This window comes from Alosa pseudoharengus, unplaced genomic scaffold (assembly GCF_046254945.1).
Source record: "Alosa pseudoharengus isolate Yale_2024_CS ecotype anadromous, Long Island Sound unplaced genomic scaffold, YU_APseudo_1.1 YU_APseudo_1.1_scf_14, whole genome shotgun sequence".
NCBI classification, from domain to species: Eukaryota; Metazoa; Chordata; class Actinopteri; order Clupeiformes; family Clupeidae; genus Alosa; species Alosa pseudoharengus.
The window spans coordinates 22349044-22367613 of record NW_027468609.1 but is presented as its reverse complement, the minus strand read 5'-3'; the positions used below and the strand labels follow the sequence as shown (position 1 = coordinate 22367613).

General features: G+C 41.7%; 2 protein-coding genes and 1 long non-coding RNA gene across 5 annotated transcripts; 2 read left to right on the top strand and 1 right to left on the bottom strand.

Annotated features, from left to right (window-relative positions):
* On the top strand, positions 1–3323 carry LOC143122469 (sialate:O-sulfotransferase 2-like). 3 transcript variants are annotated; one of them, XM_076283256.1, is made up of 8 exons: positions 1–135; positions 493–607; positions 824–1002; positions 1103–1224; positions 1396–1570; positions 1869–2033; positions 2260–2460; positions 2722–3323. In XM_076283256.1, exons 1-8 carry the CDS (start codon positions 3–5, stop codon positions 3072–3074), a joined length of 1443 nt encoding a protein of 480 aa, XP_076139371.1. In that variant the 5' UTR covers positions 1–2; the 3' UTR covers positions 3075–3323. The 3 variants fall into 3 exon arrangements, with proteins under 3 accessions (XP_076139371.1, XP_076139370.1, XP_076139372.1); XM_076283255.1 differs by having other exon boundaries at positions 1869–2099; XM_076283257.1 differs by lacking the exon at positions 1–135 and adding an exon at positions 222–265 and having other exon boundaries at positions 1869–2099.
* A 330-nt stretch (positions 3324–3653) lies between these two features.
* Positions 3654–6347, top strand: LOC143122468 (uncharacterized). The gene is made up of 5 exons (XR_012986690.1): positions 3654–4144; positions 4793–4909; positions 5021–5159; positions 5395–5449; positions 5558–6347. It is a non-coding gene; the product is annotated as an uncharacterized LOC143122468 (long non-coding RNA).
* Positions 6348–15779: 9432 nt separating this feature from the next.
* LOC143123071 (transmembrane protein 119-like) lies at positions 15780–18570 on the bottom strand. The gene is made up of 2 exons (XM_076284181.1): positions 18388–18570; positions 15780–17229 (listed from the first exon to the last, which is right to left on the bottom strand). Exon 2 carries the CDS (start codon positions 17210–17212, stop codon positions 16295–16297), a length of 918 nt encoding a protein of 305 aa, XP_076140296.1. The 5' UTR covers positions 17213–17229; positions 18388–18570; the 3' UTR covers positions 15780–16294.

Sequence of the window (18570 nt, the reverse complement as noted above, 5' to 3'; positions counted from 1 at the left end):
GCATGTTTTCCTTATTTAAAAGACATCTATTTGTTTTTCTTCTTGGGTTTCTTGTGTTTGTAACCTTACTTTCAGTTGGATACTTTGTCAAGATGCTGTCCAACTGGGGATGGAAATATGTTCTTTTCTATGATGGTAGGACAGTGTTTTTTTTACATTTTCCCTTGGATTATTGGGTGGTATCACTGTAATGTCTATGACATTACACCTGCAAAACTGGGATTTCCCTGGTTCTTCCCTCTTTCTCATACTGCAAGAGGTCAAGGTCAGCAATCTGGGTCAAAAAGAGTGGTAGCATAGCATTTCATATAACCTAAATAACATTAAAAAAAAAAATACTGTAGGCTGTACATTAGTCTGTCCAATGTTGTGATACATATACTTTATGTTATGGTTGAGTTATGGTGTTTTTGGATTTTGTTTATATGAAATATTAATTATTTTCAGTGTAAAAAGCACAGTATAGTGCAAATGTACCTGTTTTTCCATCAGCTGTGTACATAGGTTGCTATACAGGGAGTTCATCAGAGCAAGTCCTACAGGATACATGTTTTTTGGATGATGGCAAGATGACTGTCATCCAATGCCAATCCAGCTGTGCTGAGAGGTAAAAACAATCTGGAATATCTCACACCCTCATTTCATGTGATACTAACACAAAACACTGAACATTTAAGTAGACTCCCTACCTTAAAAAGTTATTCTCTGACTAAACTTATTCACTGACAACTTTTAAGACTACTCACTCTTTAATGTCTTGCTGTGTAAATTTGGGAACATATATAACTTTTCAGTCAGAATAATTTACCCTTTAACCTTTTAGGGGCTATCAGTATGCTGGGCATGGCTTTGGTAGGGGGTGCTACTGTGGCCATGCCATCCAGAAACCAAACACTATACAAAGTAACTGCTACTGTTGGGAAGATCCAGCTAGTGCCTGTACAGAAACTAACAGACTGATAATCTACCATTTGGAACTTAGTCAAGATTCACCTTACAACTGTGAGTGAGCTGTTTATGAAATACAGTACGTAGGCTTACTATGTTCTTAAGTAATTAGTATAGTTCACAATGTCACAATTCTTCATCTCTTCTGTCCTAGATAAAAACACAATTTTCAAAGGCTGCTTTAAGACACCAGACAATTCAACCAAGGCATTTCCACTCATAGCCTTCATGCCTGCAATGACTGTAGGAAAATGTGTAGACTTCTGCACTGAAAAGGTAGGTTATTACAACATATCTGAATTATTCTCATACTAATCAAATCATAGCTATTTTACTTGAGCCACACCTTGAAATATTTTAGCTGAAATATTTTGAAAACATCTTGTATTTGAGTCATTATTACAAGTGGTAATGCAAAAGCAAACCTTATAATTCCTCACTTTTCAGAAACTTTCCCTGGCAGTTCTGGCAGGCCAGCAGTGCCTCTGTGGGTTTTCCACCGTACATTTCCCCCTACATGCTCAGGAGAACATGAAAAGGTGCCTGTATCACTGTCCTGGACAGTCACATGAAAACTGTGGAACACAAATGTACAATGTTGTTTATCAGACTGAGGTGCAAGGTGAGCTGGTATGAAATATATGCCCATCACTCTAGAAATGGCAATTGTCTTATTGGCTATTTAATTTGTTGTACAGCTGACGTTCAATCACTAAGCTGTTAATGGACAATATGCAACAGTTGCAGGTCATTTAATGCCAAATTACCATAGGTGGCACAGCAGTTTAACAGATTATCTGGCTCTTCCACCTGTTTGCGTGCATGCAGGGAGGACCAAAATAAGACCACCTGCTGCCAAGCGACAGCAGATGTTACTTTTACATGACTGCTAATCCTTGTCCCATTTTATGCCTTTTAAGACAATCGCTGTACGGACAGAAGTTTCCTCTTTGCTCAACCAAAGCAGCTTATGGCCTTGGCAAGCTTCCCTGGGTCGGGAAACACCTGGGCGCGTCACCTCATCGAACTTGCAACAGGGTTTTACACTGGAAGCTACTATTTTGACAGGTCCCTCTATGAAAAAGGTCAGAGGTTATGGTTGTGTGTGTCTTCCAAGGATGTGTTCAACCATCTGCGACACAGTGACACAGGTCATATTGATCTGTAGGATTGTGAGGTGACAGTTATCATTCATTAAAAGGAATAAGTTCTTTGAAATAAAATATATTTCATAATGTATGATAAGTTTCTATGTCGAGATTGTAATTATTCCGGTTATGGTTATACTGATGAACTGATGTTTCCTGTCAGGATTTAAAGGGGAAAAGGATAACTGGAAGAGTGGGAGAACTATCTGCATTAAGACCCACGAGAAGGGCAAACAGGAGATTGAGGCATTTGACTCAGGCATCCTCCTGATCCGAAACCCCTACAGAACCCTCATGGCAGAGTTCAACCGCAAATATGGTGGCCATATTGGATTTGCACCCATGCTTTTGTGGAAAGGAGAAAGTAAGAGAAATGCTCTTATTGTAACATTAATTACTGATGCAAATTTGTGGAATACATAACAGTAAGTAGTATAAAACATTTTCATGATTAATAGTAATAGCAAAATTAGTAATGTGTAATTAATAGTAATGTCAACACTAAACATGTCATACTACACTCTCCTGTGCTCTCACAAATTAGGTAATGCTGAGGTAATGGAATTTTACAGTTATGCCATTATAGTAATGGCTGTGTATTCTTCCCCCTTCTAACTGACTGCAGCATGGGCCAAGTTTGTGGAGGTGTATGCAGACTTGTGGGCCTCACACACTTTAGCCTGGCTGAACTACAGCGAGCAACTGTATGTGGTGTATTACGAGGAGTTGAAGAGGGACATGTTTATTCACCTGAGAGGCCTTGTGCTCTTCCTGGGCCTGCCGCTGTCTGTGGACCGTCTGCTTTGTACAGAGAGTCAAAAGAGTGGGACATTCAAGCGCTCGGGCCTGCTCAAGCTGGAGTATGACCCCTTCACAGCAGACATGCGAACCAGCATTGATTACCATGTCAAAAGAGTGGACCTTGCTCTCAGAGCGAAGAATTTAACCGGGGTGCCGGATGAGTATCACCTCAGGTAAATCAGGGTTGCCAACTCTCACGCAACTGGCGTGACACTCACGCTTTCACCACCAACCTCACGCTCTCACGCACACGCAAGAAATGTCACGCAAAATCCATTCTTTTTTTTGCAATCCGTTCATTTTTTGTTGATGACTAGACTAGACCACAGCATTGTTTCTAAATGACAGGATACGAGTTTAAGGCATACATATGTCTAGACCAACAGCAGGTAAACAGCGCAGTTTTCTCTGATTGTTGATTTGTTGACTAGGCTATTTGAATCCGGTCCGCGACACCTTCACGGAACACGCTGCTATTTAGACATGAGGCAGACCTACATAAAGTGTGGCCGCCCATTCTTCTCTAGGAACTACTCGCGAAGTAGCCTCACAGACATCACATGAAATAACTTTTTCTCATCTTTTATAAGGTGCTATAGCCGCTATTTGCTGCGAGAAAATTAACTTTCAAGAAATAATCATATTAGGCTACTATGCCTATAGCTCTGCGCTCATTTCAATTCATATAGGTGGAATATCTCACAAACTTTTCGTTCCACACATGACAAACCGTAAACCAGAATAAACACCCAGATAGCAAGCATAGTCGGCCCGATTCTGGCTGAGTGCTGGCAGTGTCGGCTGAGGTCCGAGTCGGCTGAAGCACAGTAAACACAGTCGGCCCGATCCTGGCTGAGTGCTGCCACTGTCGGCGGAGTTTCAGGTCGGCTGAGGCACTGTCCCCTTGAATGGGCCGACACTGACACGCAGTAGTTGGGCTGATTACTGAGTGTATTATTTGGCCCGATTGGGGTTTGATGGGCTACTGCCAGTTTTCGAATCAATCTCGGCAGACGGATTTCATACAGTGTGTGGCCCGATACTTCAGGAACGAACAATGATCAGTATCGCGGCTGTTGGCGGCAAAAATGAAACATTTAGCGACAGCCGGACGCTAAACGTACATGGCCCAATTCTGTAAAGTGACTGTCGGCCCATTATATGTGGAAGAGCCACGAGCAGAGCAACTGTTCAGTTTGAAACCAGCAGGACGGCGCGAAACTGTCTCGTTTTGGACACTGCCTGTGGTAAGTAACATGCAACTTTACCTTTACCTGTTATTGCATGTAAATCATTATGAATGTACGCAGGCTTATTATTGCAGACAAAGTTTAACAAGTAGCATAACAAGAATGGGTGTTTCAATCTAACCCCCTTGACGATGACGAAGCTAGCGGTAACATACGTTATGATTTCTTAGCCTACTTTGTTGGCCTAATTACCGTTAACGTCAGTGTTGGTAGTTAGTCAAAAACGTTCAGTGCTGTAACGTTAGCTATACTTGCATAATTATGTGGTTTTCAAAGAAAAGTGTGATCTAATCATTTTAGAAATAGCTTAACAGTTAAACAGTATTGCATGACTTAGAATATAGCGATTGGTAATTGGGCATTTCATCGTTATCTATTCCAACTTCAGGCACTAGGCAGGCAGGACTGAGACTGTATGCCTTAAGAGAGTGTGTGTGTGTGTGTGTGTGAGAGAGAGAGAGAGAGAGAGATGGTAGCAGGGTGGGTCCTGTCCTGGTCATGTAAAGCTCATCAAAATCTGTATTTTAAGGTCGTTCTGTATTGTGTACTGAGGGGTTGTTTATGATCATGTAATCATTTTGAACACATATACTTCCATTACATTAACCTAATGTTACTGTGACTTTTTTTAAATGTACACCTCAGAATCCAGGCCACACTGACCAGAGACCTGCCTGCACTCCTTTGGATGAAGAAGGCTCCGTGTATACATGTGTGAACCATTTCTTGTGTTGGAAAAACAGGAGACCTGAAGAGCTCTTGGTAAGTTGTACATTGATTTAATAGAATAAGTAATACATTTTTGTTTAGATGAGCCAAATCATAGGAATCAGCTTTCATCTAGGCCTGTGTTTTGTGATGTGTCACTTTTAGATGCTTTTGGTTTGCCTCATGCATTATGTCAGCAAAGAACAGGAGTGGGCAGGAAACATGCGCTGTTGAAAACATGGCCAACCAACTGGAGCACCCACAAGGCTCTTGTGAAGGAAGTCCACAAGCCTTTGTGCTTCAGGTCTGTATGTGTTGACAAATACGTCTTGCTCTTGGTGATTGTCATTGGTAATATATAACAATCACACAATGTCAATGTTGCCCAAAATAACTACCAGGGAAGTGTTACCAAGACAGCTGCAGAGTGGCAAGACTGGGCTTTAGGAATATTTTGTCAGACAGTAAAGGAGAAATAGTTTAATGATTTTTTTCTTTTCTTTTGAAATGACATGCTGTCCATGCATCTCAAATTGAAGGATGGATGGAAAGAACTCTTTGATCAACCCCCACAGAGAGCTGAGGTGACTATCTGTAAGTATATTTGAGTGGACAAACAGAACTTCTCTGACAGATGACATGTTGAAATCTTTCTTTAGACCTCATAATGATCTTATAATATTCTTTTATACCTAAATGCAGTTTGGAGACACCCCCGGCTGGTAGTGCTGCTGAAACTGGTGGAGGCAACAATGAAGCGGCAACAGAAAGAGAAGGCAGGTGGCAAAGGTTGCTGCTGTTGAAAAATACTTTGACAGTGAGTATGTGTGCATGTATGTAGCTGGGTAGGTCATGGTACATGGTACAAAAATACAGAATTTAAAGCACTAGCACAACACTTAACTCACAACCCACAACTACTGACAATGGAATTACTCTTTTAGAGTGAGTGAGTGAGGGAGAGAGATAGAATATTTCTGTAAATGTTTAATGTTAATTTAGAATCATTTATTTCTTTGAATCATTATACAGTTTTAAAATGTTTAATTGTTTGTGTTTTTGTTTATGAAAGATGTTGATTGTTGTAGATAAAAGTAGATTGTATATTTTAACTTGTTTAATTTCTAAAGTGTATATATGTAAAAGCTTGTATAATTTGTAAATGTTTGTTTTATTTGCAAGGTTGTGTTTGTCAAACTTGTTAATAAAAGTAGCTTGTGCTTTTAATTACTAGTTCTGGATTTGTGTTTATTTTCAAGTACTTTTGGTAGTTAATGCGGGGACCCAGCCGACATTCAGCCAACACTCAGTCAGATCAGTTTTATAGTGCGTGGGCCAGTACAGGCCCAGAGGCCCAGCCGACATTCAGCCAACACTCAGTCAGATCAGTTTTATAGTGCGTGGGCCAGTACAGGCCCAGAGGCCCAGCCGACACTCAGCCAACACTCAGTCAGATCAGTTTTATAGTGCGTGGGCCAGTACAGGCCCAGAGGCCCAGCCAACACTCAGTCAGATCAGTTTCATAGTGTGTGGGCCAGTACAGGCCCAGCCGACACTCAGCCAACACTCAGTTATATAGTGTGTGGGCCAGACCTGGGCCAACAGAATGCATGACAGTCATTTCACAGTGTGTGGGCCACACCTGGGCCAACAGAAACAATGAGAGTCATTTCACAGTGTGTGGGCCAGACCTGGGCCAACAGAAACAATGAGAGTCATTTTGCAGTGTGTGGGCCACATCTGGGCCAGAGGAAATTCTTTGTGTCAGTTATCAGTAACTGGGCCATTGTTGGGCCGGAGGCCCAGCCAGAACTGGGCCAACACTCACAAAACCCTGAGGCAAGGTAGTGGGCCAGAGGTGGGCCGGTGAAATTTTGCTATCTGGGCAGCAGAGTTTACCGAACACAAAGGTGTAATGCAATCCCCTGTACAATAAGCCGTTCCAAAGTAATCCGGTTTTGAAATGGTAGCATTTCTAGTCTCCAATTTTGGGCTTTAAGTGTCTTAAAACTGAGCTGTGCTTAAATACATACATAGGCTACATATGTGTAAATATTAAAATCAGAGGATATACAGCTCATGGCTAAGAGTTTGTCGATGTAGCTAGCCATAATGATTTGTTTTCACAAAATGCTAAGCATGCATGTATTTAAGTGTCTTAAAAAAGTGCTTATATTGGTCAATGTATAATTTCATAACAGGCCAAATAGAAAATAAATGTTAAATATAGCCTAGACATAATATTAAAATCAGATGATGTAGGATAGTATAGGTCAAACCAAAAGTAACAAGCCTCGGTGTCATCTTAGATGCAGAGTTAAGTTTTAAGCCCCATATCAGTAAAGTTACTCAAACAGCCTATTTCCACTCGAGAAACATTGCCAAAGTGCGGCCCTTTTTAACTCAACAAGATGCAGAAAAACAAATTCACGCCTTTATCACTAGCAGGTTAGACTACTGCAATGCACTTTTCACTGGTCTTCCCAAAAAACATCTAAAGAAATTGGCACTCATACAGAACTCTGCGGCTAGACTTTTAACTAAGACTAAGAAGAGAGAACACATCACCCCTGTGTTGGCTGAACTGCACTGGCTCCCTATTTCCTATAGAATTGATTTTAAGGTTATGTTAATTACTTACAAAGCTCTGAATGGCATAGCACCTTCATATATCTCTGAGCTTTTAATATCTTATCAACAACAAAGGAAACTTAGATCATCCAATTCTAATCTTTTAATCGTACCCAAAGTGCTCCACAAACAAAGTGGAGAAGCTGCTTTTATCCATTATGCCCCCAAACTATGGAACACCCTGCCTCTGTACATCAAGCAGGCGAGTTCAGTAAATATTTTTTAAAAAGATTTGAAAACATACCTGTACAGGAAAGCTTTTAGTTAACTCGTCTTATCCTGTAGACTACTTTTTCAGATTATTCTACATCTGTTGCTATTGGAGGGCGCAGCCAGCCAGAAGCAGATGGGCTCCCCCTATTAAGTCAGGTTCTGCTCAAGGTTTCTTCCTGGAATATGGTTTTTCCTTGCCACAGTTGCCATATGGCGTGCTTGTGGGGGGTAAGAGGGTTAAGGCTGCCAGTCTTATGACATGTCATTTTCTATTTCTTTTGATATGTTGCTGAGTGGATCATAAACGGCCCCAGCAATGAAGAAATGTGATTGATAATGACTGACTGACTATTATTTAGTTACATGCTTCAAATGTAAAGCAATTTGAGCTGCATTCTGTGTATGAAAGGTGCTATACAAATAAAGCTTATTATTATTATTATTATTATAGAGTTAGATAAAGTTGGATGGCTCCAGAACTCACACCAGTGGATTTGGTCTTAAAGGAGCCACACCACTTTTATGACAATATAGCTGTTCTGTTGACCTTTAGATTTGTTGCTACTGGGCATGAAGGGCAGACCAATTATGAGTTCTGTCCAACATTGATGGTAGGTTTAGAAAAAAAGTCAGCACATTTTAATCATATTGCAATAATACCAATAACCGTGATCATTTTGGTCATGATTTTTCATCAAATGTTCATACTGTATCTCTAGTGGCTGGTAGACTTTGGAATCCACCAGCCACAATGGTAGGTGGAAAAAAATGTTTTAGGCTATTTCCATCCCTGATACATACGTACACTCATACACACATTTATAAGTCTAAATCTGTCCAGATCTTTCCACAAAACTTGCCAGAAGTCATCATTTAAGGGGTTATTTTTCAAATTTTTCTACTGAGCTACTGCTTTTTTCAGGTGGGCAGGGGGGCCCTTTTCATGTCTGTGCTCAGGGGCCCAGTGGCTCATAATCCTTCCATGCCACGGGGTTAAAACACTGGTCTTGTTTTCAAGTGCAATCAATAATTTAATTGTACATTTTGAAGAAACTTTTCCATTCTATTAGGTTTTTTTTTTTTAAACATAAATCAGGGATTATACTGTACATAGCAAAAAAGTCAGGGGACAGACATTTTTAAAATTAGGTTTAGGGAAAAATTTAACGCACACGCACTATGACTTCACAAAATCGCACTCCAGCCAAACACCCAAAGTTGGCAACCCTGGGTAAATGGACAGGTGATAGTCAAGCCACTTCGAATAGGCCTATAAATGTGGTTTTAATTGTACTGTGTCCTTGGTGACTTGAAACAATAATAACTGTAATAATAATAATAATGATACATTGTTGTTACAGTTTTCCTTGTGTACATTATCATTCTCATATCATTTGCCTTGATGTCAAACAATACTGTACACCTCAATAAACTGATGCTATGTTGTTTTAAAGACTAATAGGTTTGGGCATGTTTGGTAGGATGTGCAACTCAACGTGACTCAGCAAGCGTGCTCTCCACTAATGCACGCAATGTGTTTCCCTTCTCTTCTTTCCATTAGGCACTGCTCTGTGGCGCGTTTGCCATTGAGACTTACAGCACAACTAATGCATATCACCCAGACCCATGCTTGGGTGCTTTGTGGTCACTGCCACTCAAAATGTGGCCTGTGTTTAAAAAGAGGCATCAAGCTATAGCCTAAACAGTAGTCCACTTCTTATTGTGAACAATGACACCAAGTCAAGCAAAACCATTTTTTTTTAGAAATAAATCGGACATTTGTGTGGGCTAAAATGTGGTGAACTGTGGCTTGTTCGGTGAAATTCAGTCGGACATGAATTGTGCTGAATTCCCATCTCCCATGAGACAATTTAGGCTAGGCTACATTTTATTTGTGGCGTTCAATGCACCTCATTGTTGTTGTTACAACAAACTAACATTTTTGCTCCGCCCCCTGTGTCAGATAGGCTACAGCAGCGAGGTTGTCACTAGCCAGCTAGTGATTTGTTACTTCCCTATGGCTACATCATCCCCTGTAGAACTAGTTTAGCAGTGCGTCATTCACTGAAGAACATGGCGAACGTTGTGAAGAAGTGTGTCTCTCCTTTAGTTCTGCTCAATAGGAGGCTTTCTACTCCAGATCTACGAGTACAGTCTGCTTACCACAAGAAGGTAAGATAATGATCGAGCTTGTGAAAATATAAACCTTGTTATACCACCAATAACCCAGCCAAACAGTCTAGGGATGTTTGGTAACTTCAGTGTTTGTAGTAGCAGCAGCTAGCTGCTAAGCTAGTTATGCTACGTAGCTAGCTAACCTAGTTATCTAAGTTGATCAGGACCTGTTTTGTCAATAAAACTAGGACCCAGTTGTTTTTATTCTGTCAGAAAAATATTAGCGATATCAACAAACCCACTAAGTTAGACAGTGCGCCTGCTTTTGTCGGTATATTTAAAATGACATCTGCGACACGGCTAACTAACGTTAGCTGATATAACTGTTGTCGCCGGGGGATTACTTTGCCCTTGATAACACCTGATTTAGCAACTGAAACACAGGTGAACCTTCCTTTCCGTTTACCGCCATGTGTTGCAAAATAAGTGTCCTTAGATATATGCGTTTTCAGTAGGCTAACGTTACTGTAAACATTCTGTTCACCTGTTTGCTCAGTCAGTGACTGTGCCTTGGTTTGTTAATGTTAGTGACACTAATGTATGGTAGCCTATGGTGTTCATTTTGAGGTCCTCATTATCATGAAATGATGTTTGGGCATGTAGTTTATATAATTCAGGTGTTGTACACCTATTATTTAGGTGTTGTACAGCAATTATGTAGTGATTGCCTACAGATAATGGAAACTAGCCTATATACGCAGTAGATATTGTAGGTTGTCGTAATCTCCTATTAAGAATGGGTGAGAGTGAGTCAGCACCAAGATTATCCCTAAATCAGGCCCAGTCAGAAAGAAGGGGGTAGGATTGTACCCGCCCAAATACATGGCGGATAGTGCCGGGCTGTCCTAAGCAGTTTATTTTGATTTGTCTTACGTAACTCAACTGCAATGCCTGTTTTGGGTTTCATAATGGAAAGGCTAGGCCATGACACAGGCATAGTCATGTGATATTGAATTGTTTTGCCCTCAGGTGGTGGACCACTATGAGAACCCTCGTAATGTGGGGTCGCTGGACAAGAATAACAAGAATGTGGGCACAGGACTGGTCGGTGCACCAGCCTGCGGTGATGTGATGAAGCTTCAGGTACGTCTCCATCTAGTCTCCATCTAGTCTCTGCCTTGCTCATCGCTGATCTGACCAGTTGTCCTTTCACTAACCGTAATAATGTGGTTTGGCTTGTTAACGCTGGGCTTCAACACAAACAAAATGAAGGTTGGGTTACCAAGAGAACATAAGCACTTGTTGTGTGCTCGACTGTAAGCCGGTTTGGATGTCAGCTGAGAGTAAATTAAATCATTTAATCAAACTGAGGTCATGTAATGTCTACTCTGTAATAAATACCCAATATTTCTTTAAAGTAAACTAGTTATTACTTAACACTTACTGGTATAGCCAGTGTTTTTAATCTAAAATGACATTATAATAAGAAATATAATGAGGTAACATTAAAATAAGGTGTACATTTCATTTGTATGTGTAAATTTGAATATTTTTGTAAATCATACCAACATTGTGCATGGTAATTGTTCTTACTAAAATGCCCTCTTCTATTTTTTAGATTTATCAGTCTTACATCTCTAGTACCTGATAAACTGATCTGTGCTATTGCCTAGTTAGGACTACCTTGCAGGTGATGATGGTAAAGGTAAAATTTGTTTAATATGTGTTCAACAGATTGAAGTGGATGATAAGGGGAAGATTATTGATGCTCGCTTCAAGACCTTTGGGTGTGGATCAGCTATTGCCTCCAGTTCCCTAGCAACGGAGTGGGTGAAGGGCAAATCTGTGAGTCTTGTGACGCTTCCACTGTTTCCTGTTTAGGCGTTCTTTTTGAGTTCTTGTTTTTAGTACAAATTGTATTTCTACTTCTGTCATTTCCTGTTGATGCGAGTTCCCAGCAAGAGTTTCAGTTTGCTCTTTCTCCTGCCAACACTAAAAAAAGTCTTTGTGTACCCTTTTTTGACTTGCAGGTTGATGAAGCTCTGAAGATCAAGAACACTGACATTGCCAAAGAGCTTAGTCTTCCCCCAGTGAAACTTCACTGCTCCAGTACGTGCCAATTTTAATTCAACACCACAACTGCACAGTCACTTACTTAGTTGATTAATAATGATGAAGGCAGTTTCAAGTAAAGCTTTACTGATTTCTACTTAATGAATAAAGATATTACATAAAAAGCATTTCCTAGGAAACTCCCATTAAATCAGTACCGGGATTATTCAGATTTACGTGTTTCAATAACATCATAAATGTATGAATTATTAAATCAGATGCCATCTCCAGATACCAGATTCCATCCCCTTGTGCTCTCTGTATATAAGATGTTCCTGGTTATTTTTGGCTGAGCTAATTCTTCTCCTTCTCCCTGGTTCCTCAGTGCTGGCAGAGGATGCCATCAAAGCCGCTCTTGCGGACTACCGGCTCAAGCAGAGCGACGAGGAGAAGGCTGCCAGTGCCAGCAACTAAGTGGAGCAGCGGTTATATTAGGGGTGATGGTCTCTCGCCCACCCTCTCTCTGTGTCTCACCCTGCAGCACCAACTTACTACGTCTGTAGCGCAGTCTTCTTACCCAGGCAGAGACCACATACAGTGCATACCAGTACTCTTCAACCCTTTGTCACCGTAGCCTGTCTATTAAACGCACAAATTAAAGCAATTCACCGTCAGGTTGCGATGGGTACAAAAAAAAGTTGAGCCTTATTTTCTTGCGGAGGAGATTGTAAAGAGGGTATCAGTTCAGTGCCGAGTTTTGTGTGGGAGGTCTGTGTCTTGATTATGTTGTGGGTGTGTGTGGAGTGTGGTTTCAGCCAATAAGTGGCGCTGTGTGGTACTCCTGGCAGATGGCTCAAGGAGTCTAAATGAGCGGGAATTGGAATTGAGCTCTCAGTATTAAGTGCTGGAGGATATTGAGGTGGATTACATTGTGTATATTGTGAACTTAGTATATTTGCTCCCTGATTGTGACAGCCTGATATTATGGACAATAAAGTAAAATGTGTATATCATTGGATTGCGTTCTGATATCAATTATAGTTATAAATGAAGATAATGGACTCCTAATCTGTATAACACATAATGCACTATGCAATGCTGTTATACTGTCCTGTACACACTAATGTTCATTTAATCATTGGGCATAAACATTATGTTCATTTACAGTTTTTCCTCGATCGCTTTGATGCTTGTGTCAACTCTGACATCAAGTTTTCAAAACCGTTAACACCCATGTCTGAACAAAAGCGCTCTGGCCAAAATGACACATTTTGCTTGCAAAAGGCTGTTACTCTCTCAAATCACTTAACATGCAGCAAAAGCAAATTTTGCCTTCAAACAACACATCCTGTCATCAAATCATTGTTTGATTTCAGTCAATCATTACACACTGGACAAAAAAATGCAAAATGTAGTTCTCAAAATGAGATTTTTGCTATGTCTGCCTGTTCCATTTCTTTCTAATTTTTCTGGTATCAGAAAAAAACTGTGAAAAGACAAAATTTATTGAATAAAAAATAATGGTAATCATTCCTCCCAAGATGTATTGACATGGAAGACCTATAGTAGGCACCTAGACAAGACAAATTTCATTGAACTACAACTTGTCATTTTTCATCAAAATAGACCTACAGTTAACACCTTTTGTACTGTTTTCTTCACAGTAATTTCTCTTAGATCCATACTTGCAAATAGCAACACAGAACAGACATGGCATCTCGTGGGGCAGCCGTGGCCTACTAGTTAGCGCTTCGGACTTGTAACCGGAGGGTTGCCGGTTCGAACCCCGACCAGTAGGCACGGCTGAAGTGCCGTTGTGCAAGGCACCTAACCCCTCACTGGCTCCGCCGCTGTTGTTGCAGGCAGCTCACTGCACCGGGATTAGTGTGTGCTTCTCCTTACTGTGTGTTCACTGTGTGCTGAGTGTGTTTCACTAATTCACAGATTGGGATACATGCAGAGACCCAATTTACCTCACGGGATCAAAAGAGTATATATACTATACTTATGGATAATGAATGATTGCTGTTTGAAGAATTGTGCAAAGCAGTTTCACACAGGTGTATCCGAGATTCAGACTTATGCAAGGAATCTCTCTGTGAAAAGATGTTTTCCTTTTGTTTAGCACAGGGAAACCAATAGAGTTTGGGGTCTTTGAATGACATGTGTAAACTGTTTTGCAAAAGGGTGTGAGAAATGTGTGAACCCAATGAAAAGGTGTGAACACATGCCAGAGGTGAATTCTGCTGTGCAGAGAAGGTGTTAATGAAGACCAAGTGGATCCCAGTTTCTTTAAGCAGGTCAAAGCAATCGAGAAGTTCTGTAATGACAATCAACACCACTCTACTTGCAAACACAGGTCGCAAACATTTTGCTGAATGCTAAAGGAGAGAAAATTCACCTTTACTTGGGTGGATGAAATCCATGAGGTGGAATGGTATTGTCCACTAGATGGCAGCAGTATATATATAAAAACATTCATCCATTTTCCCAATGCATTAGTAAGATACACACATTAGGCCTAATGACACAATGTAAGATAAAGCAATGCTGTCATAATCATACATATCTTCACATAAATAATAAAATAATTTAGTTTTTTGCATAGTTTGTCCACTGTGTATTCTGTACACTATACATCTCTCAAAGAACAAACTGAGGTGCAGGCTGAGAGATAGTTTTGCTACTTATAATGTTAACTAAATGCTAATAAAATCAAAAGCTGCACCAAGAATTCCGAAAAGATCCCTATCCACCTCCCCATCCTCATTGTAAAAAAAGCAGAGGTTCCAAACAAGTCTGTTATTGTTCAGAAACGGTGCATTTTTTTTTGCCTTTGAGAGGGAACCTCGTAGGGCCAGATGTGAAAGGCTTTGAACGTGAACAGCGCAGCGTCATCGCAGAGGACCCACTGCTGTGTTTGGGCCTTGAGCCCCATCCTGCGACAGGAACTCAGTCTCCAAGCAGCCGGCGTTCTCATCCTTTAATGGAGATGTTTAGAGATAGGATAAACATTTGGCTGTCTAAAGAATAAATTACACATTTTATTAGGCCAATACTCACTGTGGAGGTGTGGGGGATGAAAGTCAGTTAACAAACAGTGACCTTACTATTCCACATCAAAGGAGGTTATACTTGTCATATTGCAAGCAACGCAGCCTTTTTTTTGTTGACTTGCACATCTTTTGGAATGATAAAGAGAGAAGGATGCATCTTTTGTATTGTTGTCCAAAACTTTTATTTGTTTGAAATATAGTAATCATTGGCAGTACCTTCTGAACAGGCTTAAATAGAAGGATAAATAGAAAGTGAACAAAAAAAACAAGAGATGGCAAATATAGGCTATGATGGTGGACACAGGCTCGCTCAGTGAATATGATTGTGTTCTGAACAAATCCTCTTAAATGTTCTTTGCAAAAGCAGAGCTCAGTTTATGGCAAGTTTCAGGTTTTAAGGCTCACATGTAGAATCTGGTTGGGGTCACCTGGTCCTCATTAATGTAGAATATTCTACTTTGCACCCTCTAATGAAGATGCTTCATAACAGATATAGTCAGCAAGGGCTAACTGAAGAATCCAAGCAGCCCTGTCTGTACCCGTTCATGGTGCGTTGTAAGCAAGCAATGCAGAGATACAGCAGATGGCTATGCTAAATTGTATGGCATTTGTGACATAGGGATAGCTGGGATCACTCAGTCTGTCCTGTGCTAGGTCTGGTCTCCCCACTTCATATCTGCTTTCGTTTCTGTTTTGGATGGGGAATCAGGCATGACCTAATTAGGTGCTCTGCTTGTGTGCCATTCTGACTGCCGTGCTCCTGATTTATGATATGACAAGATCCTCACAAGGGCCAGAGGCGGTGAACGGTCAGACCAGGAGACAGACTTTACCCCCCCCCCCCCCCCCCCACACACACACACACACAAACAGCCTCATCACCCTTGGTCTGGCCCCTTTGCACTTAAGTATGTGGGTGTTTTTTTTTCACTAGAAACTCTAACTGACGACAAAAATGGAAGTTATCTTATCCCTCACAATCTTTACCCACCCCCACTTTAAGCCACATTTGTAATTTCACCATACAATGTGAAAGATAACAAGGTCTTCCTCACATTTTGTTGTGAGATGTCAGTTATTTTATTCATTTTTTTAATGTACAAAGTCAAAGTCTGTGTGTCAAAGTCAAAGTCTGTGTTGTTAATTTTACTTTCATCAGCTTGGCTTGATTCCTTCTTACTCTGACACACTGCTTTACCTTTGCTGACCCATACTTGCAGCACACTTTGTAGAATAGGATTTACATTTCCCCCCCTCAAAATGCTGGAGGATTACGCCCGCCTCGACACAAAGTCCATGTTTTCTCACTGCCCATGGAGGCCTGCCTGGCTCATTTCCCTGTAGATAGTAAACAGAGTCTGTTTTTGTTGCTTTAGAATGCTGTTTTCTCTCCAGCAAGGAGAGCTGTGGCTGGAGAGTCAGTTTCCTGTGTCTCCTCCGTTTCCTGTGGGCCCTCGGAGCTTTGCGGTCCAGGTGAAGTGTCACCCTCTTTAGGAAGCCCTTCCTCCTCCAAGCCCTTAAGTTTTCCTGTGTGAGTTTCGGGTGAAAGAGCTGGGTGCTGATTGACGTTATCATCCTCTTCCTCCTTCTGAGGTGCGTCACTCGCTGGTTGGCTCGGATTGGTCTCTTGTCCCGATGGGCTTGAGGCAGCTACTTGGGTTGCGTCCTCATTTTTGGTGCTTTTGTCAGTTTCTTCCAGCTTTGGTGCGGACCCCCCCTTGCCCTCCTTATCCACTCGCACGCCTTTGGAGGGGCTGCGGAGGTTCTTGGCGATCATCAGGATGTCCTCCTGCAGCCGCCTGGCCGAGTCCCTCGCCGGCTCCCCCTGTTGGCCAACGGTGGCCTCCTTCTCCGGGACCTCGCTGAAGATCTTGGCGCCGCCGGACTTGTCACTCTGGTCCACGTACATCTTGCTGGGGAAGGAGCAGGGGTAGTAGGCGCTCACCTTGCGCTTGTGGCTGAGGATGGACGCACAGCTGATGATAACCAGCACTAGGACCAGCAACGAGGAGATGACCAGGATGGGGAAGAGGTTCTCCCGGAGGAAGTCCACCACCTGGCCCATGTGGAAGGGCTCTACCTGGGTCTTGTCTAGCGCTGCTCCGACTGTGGGGGCGGCCAGAGGTGGGATGCGGGCACCACGGGCCGACGTGGGGATCATTTCAATCTCGTCCGTTTCGCCGCTGCCTTCTGCTGAGATGTTGAAGGCCAGAGGGGTGGCCTCAATCTGGCAGCTGCAGTATAATGTGATGGTCAAACTGACCCAGCAGAGGACCGTGGAGAAGTGCATGGTGTCCTTATGAGGAGCTGTGGGGGGAGAAATGGATTTATGGTCACTATCTTCGTATATTATATGTATTTCACTGCTCCTTGTTCCAGTTTTTTTTCCGATAGACTGAATTGCTCTTTTGAAACAACAAAATGATATAACTACGTTACTTATAGTAGAACTGTTGTAACAGTTGTGATTTATCGGAAATAGTTACTTTGGTATTTGGCTCAGAGAAATCAGTCAGTCATGGGATTAAAAAAAAAATAGGTGACTGCTCTCTCACCAATACCATAAACAGTCTCACTAAATGAGCGGTTGGACCCACAGTGTGTACATGGTGAGAACACGCAGTAAAGAATGGTCTCAACTCGGTCAAACTCTTGAAAATGTCATGTCTCACATTATGAGCTCCAGCTGGAGATCCAGTATGAGATGAGGCTGCGACGTTACTCCTGGCAGAGATTAGTGGACTTTCACTGACATGGCTTCACCTTCTTTCCCAGTCCCAGCTATGTGGCATGGCTTCTAACATGCTGTCTGATTCAGTGCTGCTCATCTGTGCTCAAGCTGTCATTCCACACACACTGATGTGCACAGATTTTTCTTCTCTGTCTGAAACCTTCTTTGTTTAATTCTGTCAGCGTTTCTCTTTCTGTTTGTACCAGACACTGTCCACCTCGCCTTGTGTCTTTTGAATATCTACACTCATAACTCAACAGTAATCACATTAAACAGAAGTGCCAAAGGATAATCTTGCCAACAATGACCTACCAGGTTTTACTAATTAGCTTATCCCTTCCCCTCAGAGTGTTCCCTCTTTTTCATAGAACAGAACAAAAAGGTCCTGAACAGAAATAAAATGTGTTTCATCATAATAACCTTTGCAATAAGTCTGCAAGAATAGTCTGGCACACCATAGCCATGCTCTCTGGTTTGCCAACATAAACCGTCCTAGTCTGGAGTATGGAATGTCTCTAGGCTGCACAGAGGAACTATGGTGAGCTGTCCCCTGACTTTACAAAAGAGAAAGGTTCACAAAAGACCACAATACCATATCTGACACAATCATTTCTTTAAAGATGATCTTCATTGGATGTTTAATATATAGGAAAGTTATGAAATTAACCAGGCCTGACAGAGAGCGAGACAGAGAGAGGGGAGACAGACAACAATCTTCCCACTGACTTACTCACCTCAGAAGAAGGGTAATTCCCTGGCTTTGTGTAGATGGAGGGAAAAGTTGAGTCAGACGACTTGAGAGAGACGACGTCTGAAGACTTTTCAAGCCCTCCTCTCTGCTCGCCTCTCCTCTCCTTTGTGCAGTTTAGTCCAGTCCTGCTCTGCTCCCGCAGCTGGATGGGAGTTGGATGGAAGGA

Bases quoted from the DNA above. Each gene is read 5' to 3' on its own strand.
- LOC143123071 (XM_076284181.1), bottom strand. From the start codon at position 17,212: ATGCACTTCTCCACGGTCCTCTGCTGGGTCAGTTTGACCATCACATTA.
- LOC143122469 (XM_076283255.1), top strand. From the start codon at position 3: ATGTTTTCCTTATTTAAAAGACATCTATTTGTTTTTCTTCTTGGGTTT. The intron at 2,100-2,259 runs GTCATATTGATC...GTTTCCTGTCAG, and splicing joins TCTGCGACACAGTGACACAG to GATTTAAAGGGGAAAAGGAT. The intron at 2,461-2,721 runs GTAAGAGAAATG...AACTGACTGCAG, and splicing joins GCTTTTGTGGAAAGGAGAAA to CATGGGCCAAGTTTGTGGAG.